Source organism: Poromitra crassiceps, assembly GCF_964638095.1.
Source record: "Poromitra crassiceps genome assembly, contig: HAP1_SCAFFOLD_2145, whole genome shotgun sequence".
Lineage (NCBI taxonomy): Eukaryota > Metazoa > Chordata > Actinopteri > Beryciformes > Melamphaidae > Poromitra > Poromitra crassiceps.
In genome coordinates, this window is record NW_028150280.1 from 5,001 (window position 1) to 15,365 (window position 10,365).

General features: G+C 43.1%; 1 protein-coding gene across 1 annotated transcript; it reads left to right on the forward strand.

The window, feature by feature from the left end:
* Positions 1-1,170: 1,170 nt before the first annotated feature.
* Positions 1,171-5,386, forward strand: LOC310772162 (uncharacterized protein; the record flags this gene model as incomplete). The annotated part of the gene is made up of 5 exons (XM_083664606.1): positions 1,171-1,287; positions 2,416-2,532; positions 2,955-3,071; positions 4,791-4,907; positions 5,331-5,386. Coding segments are annotated over 5 exons (524 nt in total), but the record flags the coding sequence as incomplete, so codon positions are not given.
* Between the last annotated feature and the right edge of the window lie 4,979 nt (positions 5,387-10,365).

Sequence of the window (10,365 nt, forward strand, 5' to 3'; positions counted from 1 at the left end):
ACTTTTTGAGAAAAGCATGAGATTTCTCACATAGTGAGTGAATATCCTACCATAAGGTTTATTTTCAGATGTGGAGGGAAGTCAGATTTGACCTCAAATCCAAGATGGCTGCCAATCCCCCGAGTCTAATACCACATTCAAGACAACTTGGAACACTGGAAAAATTAGCTCTGACCTGTAAAAAATGATTTGAACGCTTGTCGAGGTCGGAATTACATGTCAGAAATTCAGGTATCATTTCAGATCTCCAGTTTGTCCGAGTTGACATCATCAAAGTGTTTTTTGACCTAATTTGAGGTGCAATTATGCAATATGTGTTTATATTGTTTATATTTCGCTCTGATTATAGCAATATGTTGAATTCAACAGCTATTTTACCAATGAAATTAGCTAGCTGAAGTTAGCTGTGTATGTTTTTGTAAATGTATCCTGTAATAACAGCTTGTAGTAATGACTGAGTGCAGCTAACAGCATGTTGGTGTGTTTGTGTGAAGGTGTTGTTGGCTCCACTATGAGTCAGTGTGAGGAGAGAGAGGAGGGGCTCTCTCTGTCTGAGGAACATGACAGCCGGACCAAAGCTAAGAGGTAAGATGAGATAACTGTTCTCTAACTCACAGCTCAGCAGTGACATCATTACAGCTCAGCAGTGACATCATTACAGCTCAGCAGTGACATCATTACAGCTTAGCACTGACATCATTACAGCTCAACAGTGACATCATTACAGCTCAGCAGTGACATCATTACAGCTCAGCAGTGACATCATTACAGCTCAGCAGTGACATCATTACAGCTCAGCAGTGACATCATTACAGCTCAGCACTGACATCATTACAGCTTAGCAGTGACATCATTACAGCTTAGCAGTGACATCATTACAGCTCAGCAGTGACATCATTACAGCTCAGCACTGACATCATTACAGCTTAGCAGTGACATCATTACAGCTTAGCAGTGACATCATTACAGCTCAGCAGTGACATCATTACAGCTTAGCAGTGACATCATTACAGCTTAGCAGTGACATCATTACAGCTTAGCAGTGACATCATTGCAGTTTAGCAGTGACATCATTACATCTCAGCAGTGACATCATTACAACTCAGCAGTGACATCATTAACCCTTCATTATCCAGAGTCAAAGCTCTGTCTGTCTCTGTTGTGTTGAAGGCCAGTCCAGCAGGAGAGAGCAGACTCCCCTGTACCCAGCTGTGTGTCCATGAAGAGTGACTGGTCTATGACTCATCCTAGGAATTTCAAAGATGGACAGCAGTCTACTGAGCAAAGGTAAGCAGGGGTGCAAACTTGTCACCTTTCGGCGAAATTCGCAGTTTTTAATCCAAAATAGATCATTTGTGTGATTCGTGTAGATCTGTTGAGTGTTTGAAATTGGGGTGGGGGGGGGGTGTGCCAGGCGCTGTCTGGCGCTGACTTCCGAGTTGTCAAAAACAGATTCACACTGATCACGCTATGACTGAGTGTGTGTGCCACAGCGTGCTGTCAATCTCTCCCCCCACATCATGCACACACAGAAAGGGAGGGAAATGGCAAAATAAAATGTTTTCAATGGCTTCTGTGTGCTTTATACTTGTGCAGAATCATTTTATTTTGAAAATATCCGACTGGACGTCGTATTGTTATTATCGCTATCTAACACAGGAGTGCAGCCGGTCAGTGCGGTCTGCTTCGTGAGCTGGATTAGCTCGCTGGCATAACCAGACGGACCAGACTCCAAAACAGATGAGATTAAAATGTGTCAGACCATGGTTTTGTATGCAGGAGACAAGGCTACAGCTGCAGGATCAAATGGACAAAAAGACTGCAACACCACAAACACGACCAGAGCTCAGACAACAACTAACCATAAAGCACTATCCAGTGGCAGTATGGCCGCCTGTCACTCAACCGGGCCACGCCCTTAATTATGCATAACTTTAAACCTTTATTAAATGTAAACGACTGAGTTGTGCAAAAATTCACCCCCCTACAGTTGTTATGAAAAAGTGAAATTAGGTATATAGACCAAAACCGTGTTTCAGTCCAGGCTGTAAAGATGTTTAATTACTGTTGGGGCATTTTAACAGGAACGATGGGACTTCTGAGTCCTGCCTCAAGTGGCCATTCGAGGAATTACAGCTTAAACAAAGACTTCCGCATCTTCAGGGGAAAGGTGGTGGGCTTGCCCCTTGGTCAAACCCTGAGCTAGCCCCCTGGTGGTCACTGAGCAGCTACCAGATCCGTCTGGGGGTTGAGATCTTTGCTCAAGGTCGAGTGGTGGTAGTTGCACAGGGTGGAGAAAGAATCATTCACTCTGACTTTGAAAGTTGGTACTGGGATTCAAACCGGCAACCTACTGGTCAAAACCCTGCTTCTCTAACATGTTTACTGCCACCACCCTGTTTTATCAATCCTTAGCAGGATCCAGCAGAAGAGAGCAGACTCCCCTGTACCCAGCTGTGTGTCCATGAAGAGTGACTTTTCTATGGATCATCCTCCTGTGTTCAAAGATGGACAGCAGTCTACTGAGCAAAGGTAAGAACTGAAAACAGATGAGTTTATTTGATTCTAACAGAGGAAAGAAGTCATGATACTCTGTTGATTTACTTTCTTCTTTTGTTACAATTAACTATCCACATTCCAGAAGGGTTTTGCTTAACATATTTTCTTTTGCAGCATTGCTCGGCCTCACATCCATAGTTACATATATTCATACCAGAGCTGCTCAGTACAACAACAGCCTTCTGCTGTTGGTCACTGAGCAGCTACCAGAACAGTCTGGGGGTTGACATCTTTGCTCAAGGTCTAATTGTTGGTAGTTTCACAGGGTGGAGAAAGAGTTACATATTCACCCTGACTTTCAAAGTTGTTACTGGGATTCAAACCGGCAACCTACTGGTCAAAACCCTGCTTCTCTAACATGTTTACTGCCACCACCCTGTTTGATCAATCCTTAGCAGGATGCAGCAGAAGAGAGCAGACTCCCCTGTACCCAGCTGTGTGTCCATGAAGAGTGACTGGTCTATGGGTCATCCTCCTGTGTTCAAAGATGGACAGCAGCCTACTGAGCAAAGGTAAGAACTGAAAACAGACAAGTTTATTATTTGATTCTACTGAACAGACATAGTCAAGTCAAGTCAAGTTTATTTGTATATCACATTTCATACACAGATGCAGTTCAAACTGCTTCACATAAGATGATGATGAGGATGACATTAGAAACTAAAAAAAGAGGATAAAATAGACATTTCACAACAGCTTTGTCTTTATACTGTAGTTTCTGTGTGCTTTATACTTGTGCAGAATCGTTTTATTTTGAAAATATCCGACTGGACGTCGTATTGTTATTATCGCTAACTAACACAGGAGTGCAGCCGGTCAGTGCGGTCTGCGTCTCTGCTTCGTGAGCTGGATTAGCTCGCTGGCATAACCAGACGGACCAGACTCCAAAACAGATGAGATTAAAATGTGTCAGATAGGTTTTGTTTGCAGGAGACAAGGCTACAGCTGCAGGATCAAATGGACAAAAAGACTGCAACACCACAAACACGACCAGAGCTCAGACAACAACTAACGATAAAGCACTATCCAGTGGCAGTACGGCCGCCTGTCACTCAACCGGGCCACGCCCTTAATTATGCATAACTTTAAACCTTTATTAAATGTAAACGGCTGAGTTATGCAAAAATTGACCCTCCTACAGTTGTTATGAAAAGGTGAAATTAGCTATATAGACCAAAACCGTGTTTCGGTCCAGGCTGTAAAGATGTTTAATTACTGTTGGGTAGGGGTGTCACAATATATCGTCCCACGAAATTTCGCGATAGTAAAACGTCACGATATGTATCGTTGAGATGAAATCTCATATCGTGAAAAAAAAAAAAAAAAAAAAAAAAAAAAATTCTTCAAAAATAGACAAAGAAACGTCTTTGTTTGTTGAAGTTCAATGTGTGGAAAGTAGTTCAGTTGAACAAGTCTCTGAAGAGACACATGAGAAGTTATACAGGAGAGAAACCATTCAATTGAGTTTCTGGCAAAACTGTTTACTTGACAGGAAAAACTGAAGATGCATAAAAAATAGACTAAGAAAAGTCTTGTTGTTTGAGTTTGAAGAAAAACTGAAGATGCATAATGAGAATTTATACTGCTGAGAAACCTTTTAGTTCAAAGTAAATCTAAGTGACGGTGTAACTCATTCTATTTCAAGATAAGCCTTATCTCCAATCTCATGTTTTTTCTAGTTGTTATTGTAATAACAATTTCCCACAACAGCATGTTTTGTATTTGTGCATTTCAAATAAAATACTACTTTTCCAGTCATATATTGTCATTATTCAAGTTTAAAAAAATATTGTTAAAATCGTATCGTATCGTATCGTTATCGTGAACCCAGTATCGTGATACGTATCGTATCGTGAACTGAGTGTATCGTGACACCCCTACTGTTGGGGCATTTTAACAGGAACGACGGGACTTCTGAGTCCTGCCTCAAGTGGCCATTCGAGGAATTACAGCTTAAACAAAGACTTCCGCATCTTCAGGGCAAAGGTGGTGGGCTTGCCCCTTGGTCAAACCCTGAGCTAGCCCCCTGGTGGTCACTGAGCAGCTACCAGATCCGTCTGGGGGTTGAGATCTTTGCTCAAGGTCGAGTGGTGGTAGTTGCACAGGGTGGAGAAACAATCATTCACTCTGACTTTGAAAGTTGGTACTGGGATTCAAACTGGCAACCTACTGGTCAAAACCCTGCTTCTCTAACATGTTTACTGCCACCACCCTGTTTTATCAATCCTTAGCAGGATCCAGCAGGAGAGAGCAGACTCCCCTGTACCCAGCTGTGTGTCCATGAAGAGTGACTTTTCTATGCATCATCCTATTAGTTTCAAAGATGGACAGCAGTCTACTGAGCAAAGGTAAGAACTGAAAACAGATGAATGTATTTGATTCTACTGAACAGGAAAGAAGTCATGATACTCTGTTGATTTAGTTTCTTCTTTTATTACAATTAACTATCCAGATTCCAGAAGGGTTTTGCTTAACATATTTTCTTTTGCAGCATTGCTCTGCCTCACATCCATAGTTACATATTCATACCAGAGCTGCTCAGTACAACAACAGCCTTCTGCTGTTGGTGACTGAGCAGCTACCAGAACAGTCTGGGGGTTGAGATCTTTGCTCAAGGTCTAGTTGTTGGTAGTTTCACAGGGTGGAGAAAGACTTACATATTCAAAGTTGACTTTCAAAGTTGTTACTGGGATTCAAACCGGCAACCTACTGGTCAAAACCCTGCTTCTCTAACATGTTCACTGCCACCACCCTGTTTTATCAATCGTTAGCAGGATCCAGCAGAAGAGAGCAGACTCCCCTGTACCCAGCTGTGTGTCCATGAAGAGTGACTGGTCTATGCATCATCCTCCTGTGTTCAAAGATGGACAGCAGCCTACTGAGCAAAGGTAAGAACTGAAAACAGACAAGTTTATTATTTGATTCTACTGAACAGCCATAGTCAAGTCAAGTCAAGTTTATTTGTATAGCACATTTCATACACAGATGCAGTTCAAAGTGCTTCACATAAGATGATGATGAGGATGACATAAGAAAATAAAAAAAGAGGATAAAATAGACATTTCACAACAGCTTTGTCTTTATACTGTAGTTTCTGTGTGCTTTATACTTGTGCAGAATCGTTTTATTTTGAAAATATCCGACTGGACGTCGTATTGTTATTATCGCTAACTAACACAGGAGTGCAGCCGGTCAGTGCGGTCTGCGTCTCTGCTTCGTGAGCTGGATTAGCTCGCTGGCATAACCAGACGGACCAGACTCCAAAACAGATGAGATTAAAATGTGTCAGATAGGTTTTGTTTGCAGGAGACAAGGCTACAGCTGCAGGATCAAATGGACAAAAAGACTGCAACACCACAAACACGACCAGAGCTCAGACAACAACTAACCATAAAGCACTATCCAGTGGCAGTATGGCCGCCTGTCACTCAACCGGGCCACGCCCTTAATTATGCATAACTTTAAACCTTTATTAAATGTAAACGGCTGAGACACAGCCGAAGAAGGGTGTGTCTGAGCTAAAAACTTTGGCACTTCCATGTGAATAATGGCTCGGTATTGGAAACTGTGTATTGATAACGTGTATATCGCGTGAAGCCATTGGAGCCGACCTCCCAGTGGTTAGAGGACCCGCGCATCCGAGACTCTGAAGAAGGAATGAGTGATGAGTCTCGCGCTAGCTAGCTGGCTGCTAGCTGGCCGCTAGCTGCTCCGGTATGCTTAGCTTTTAGGTGATAGCTCAAACTCGATGTATTTCGGTGATATTTTAATTCCGTTTTACACAAGGTGCAAACTACTGTTGACTTGTCCACTGTGCCATTTGGGAGTTTTTTAAAGTAAAACGAGCCATTTAGAAGCATATTGCTGTCTTTATCCTCCATGCCTGCACAGGCAGGAGACAGGAAACGGCTGCGACCAGCTTGACTACAAGTACGGGTGCGACGAAGGGACAAAATAGCAGCAGGCGATTAACGCGATAAAAAAAAAACGCGTTATGGTCGGCCCTTAATCGCATCGCGATTAACGCGTTAACGCTGACAGCCCTAATAACAACACTATTGCACTATTGAAGGGAAACATCTGAGCTGGCATTACGTGTTAAACCAAAAAGTATTGGACGCAGTCGCACACATCCAAAAAACGTAAAGCAGGTGCAGGAACCAAAAAACAGTACAAAGTGAAACACTGGAGCTCCAATTACCTTTTTATTTAGCCATCCAACATTGATGTTTCGAGCTACTGCTCTTCCTCATGGTGAAAACACACCGCACGCGACTCCTGCACGTAAGCTGAGCGGCGCGACCTTGTGCGCAGCCAGTTTTCATTAGGACACCATGTTAACAGATGTGTCAGTCCACACTGAATTGCGCGCAGCGCGCACCGCGCAGCTCACGCTCAGCTCAGCGGACGCTCATGCCGCGCAACTCAGCCTGGATTTCTTTTTTCCTGCGCGGCCATCTGCGCCCGTGAGCGACTCTGTCAAGCAGAACAGATCAGATCAGGGCAGACAGGAACTCCCAAACCGGACATTCGTCAAATAAAACCAATTTCAAAGTGAAATAATATTTATTTACGTTGTTGATTGCCGCTTTGGAACTGTGCAAAGAGAGAAACAGCAGTTGGAGAGGGGGGGGCGGCTTCTAGGGGCTCGTTGCCTGCGGAGCAACAAGTAGAGAGCTAGGACTCGCCTTCTCTCTACAAAAGCACGCACTGGGAAAACGGGAGGAGAGCAGACTTAATATGATGCAATTGCATTTTATAACGTCGAAGGTAGCCATTAACAGTTATCCCAAACATATTACTTTATATATTTATGTCGTTATTTACTACCCATGATAACGAAGACAGTAGATCTGGGGCAAAATATATAGTGGACGAGCAGAGTGCGCAAAGTGAGCTGTGCTCTCTGTGTGGACACTTTAAGCGACTTCTGCGCGGAGGTGCGCTGCGCGGCGCATGCGCGCAAGTTCCGCGTACTGTCCCCGCCTTCAGACATAAAATTGTTACAAAGACGCCATGTTTAAATACACCCGTCATGTGATAGTCACATGACTCCAGAAAAGATACATAAAAGTTACATAAAAGCCACAGATGCACAACAACAGACACACAGTAGACAAATGATGTTTACATAACCATCAAGTATATATACAGGGTAAAAATACATATAGATCAGACCCTTAGGGCCCTATCGTTGTACGGCACTATGGTTTGCGCTGCCTTTACGCTGCGTTTGCGCGTCTCTTATTGCTATCTTCCCAGCGTCTTAAGCTATTGTCTGCCTCCACCGTCCAGTTTTGCGCTGTGATGACACAGGTGTAGGCGTGGCCGGGGCGCGTCGGTGGGCCCTCTACCCTATCATGTGTCTCGCGCAAGTGTCATTTAGCGCTGTGGGGAAGATACCGTCGGTATTGTGCCGAGCGCAAAGAGAGGTTTGGGAGTTGACGTTCCAAAATAGGTGTTACAGCGCAATGTGTTCAAAAAAATCGCATTACATTACATTACGTCATTTGGCAGACACTTTTATCCAAAGCGACTTACAATAACACCTATAAGAAATAAGAAATCGCCTTGGGTGCTCTCAATTTTAACGCCAGGAAATAGCTGGTCTTAGCGCAAACGCAGACGTACGCCTGAGCGCAGACAGTCTCTACATCTCCGTGCAGTGCAGGAAGTCCTTGCTTGGATACATTTACTCACGGCCTGGATGTCACTCTCCTCGCGCCTGCACACACTCTTCTCTCCTCGGAATGCCACGTTGAGTTTCAACTATAGCCTGCATTCCAGAAAAAACACACCTTGATTTAAAAATGAGAATTTGTTTGTCATGGTTTTATTAGGCTACATAATTCCCGACCATACAGGTCTGTGGTGTAACATTAGATTACTTTAGGTAGGAGACCACATGCCACAGGCATTACCACACCTCCACAATACTTTTGGGCATAAACACGCCTAATACTCATCCTCATCAAGCAAGCTGACAATGATGGAATCATCAGCGTACTTGATGATGAATCTGTCGGCATGACGACTAAAACAGTCATTTGTATACAGAATATACAAGAAGGCCGACAAGACAACAACCCTGTGGTGAGCCGGTCGAGGATGTTAAGAAGCTGGACAGAGTTCAGTTTACTCTTACTTGTTGTGATCTATTTGTAAGAAAGTCTAGAATCCATCCAACAAGACCCGCGTCTAAACAAAAAAGGCGTACAAGTTTCTCAACCAAAATGTGAGGCTGGATCGTATTGAACGCTGAAGAAAAGTCTACAAAGAGCAGCCTGGCGTGGTTCCCACTGCCTTCTAAGTGCTTACAGACAAGGTTAAGTAGGGTAGCTGTATGCCAAACTGGACAGAGTCATCATCTGTTTGGAGACCAATAATAAGGAAAAGAAACACACAGATTACATTAAAAAAATCTGTCAACATCACATAGTGTCTTTTCTTTCATCTTTCATCTTTCCATGTCTTCCCCATTCACTTTCAATAGAACTGGCCCCAATGCAAAATTCAAACAGATCAGTAACATGACAATAAAAGTCTAAATTACTAGCCTGCCTTTTCTCATTGTGTTTTATCTGCAGACTAAGCAGTTCAGTTCAATAAAAGCTTTTATTTTTTGTATTGTTTAATTGAGTGATACTTTATTAAAACAATCATATATATTATATCAGAAGTGCTCTTTGTTTTGTGTTCACAGTAGTGATGTCAGTTAGATTTGGTTAGGTCAGAGCTATGGAATAGTCTTTTAAATCATCCATCTTTTGCTCAACACATCTGTCTTTTGTCACCCCAGGTGTGCATAAAATACAGGTTAAGAAATTATTTCTTTAAATACAAAGATGTGAAATAATTATCAGTTATTGTATCCGTTATTGGCCAGGAGAAGCAGATATTTATCGGTTATCGTATCGGCTGAAAAAAATCCATATCGTGCATCCCTAATTTACAGTGGATTTCACTGTGTGTGTGTGTGTGTGTGTGTGTGTATGTGTGTGTGTGTGTGTGTGTGTGGTGTGTGTGTGTGTGTTGTGTGTGTGTGTGTTTTTGCGTGTGTTTGCGTGTGTGTGTGTGTGTGTGTGTGTGTGTGTGTGTGTGTGTGTGACATTATATGACCTAATACTTCATGTGTTCTCCAGAGTCCACCAGGAGAGGTCAGAGGTTCCAGTGGTCAGTCTGTCCAGGAGCTTCAAACAGACCTAGACTCCATATTTATGGTGTGTAAATGTACAACACATTTTACTGCAGCTACTGAATTACAAAACAACTACTCTGGTCTTATAACAGTCCGTTGTTGTTGTTTGTTGTTGTTGTTGTTTCTCCTCTAGTCTCTCCCAAGACTCAAATATTATGTTGAATCCCTGCGCTCCGCATACTACACAAACTAGTCTTGTGCCACTTCACAGCCACTGCTGGGTTTTGAGGGCAGGTCTAGGCAGGTTGAATTGAATGAGTGACAGGTCATAGGACCAATGAGAGAGCGGTTCAAAAATGGGCAGCGCTCCCGTGCAGAGCCATGTAGATAGAAGAGTCCCGACATCTCCATTCACTCCAATGGACCAGTTTTTACTCTCAAGAGTTCCAGGAAGTAAGGTCCTGGATTAAGCAGCACTGCCGAGTTGCAGCAAAATAGACAGTTTGTGTTGTACTCTGAAAGGTTTTTCCCCCCCTTGAATCAAATTGTACATTATCAGCTTTATTTTAGCATGCAAAAGTAGCGCTAGACCCATTCCTGGCTTCCATTGGCTAATAGAGCACATTTTGGTCCTCCGCTGACGCCACTCTCTCTCTAGAGGACACTAC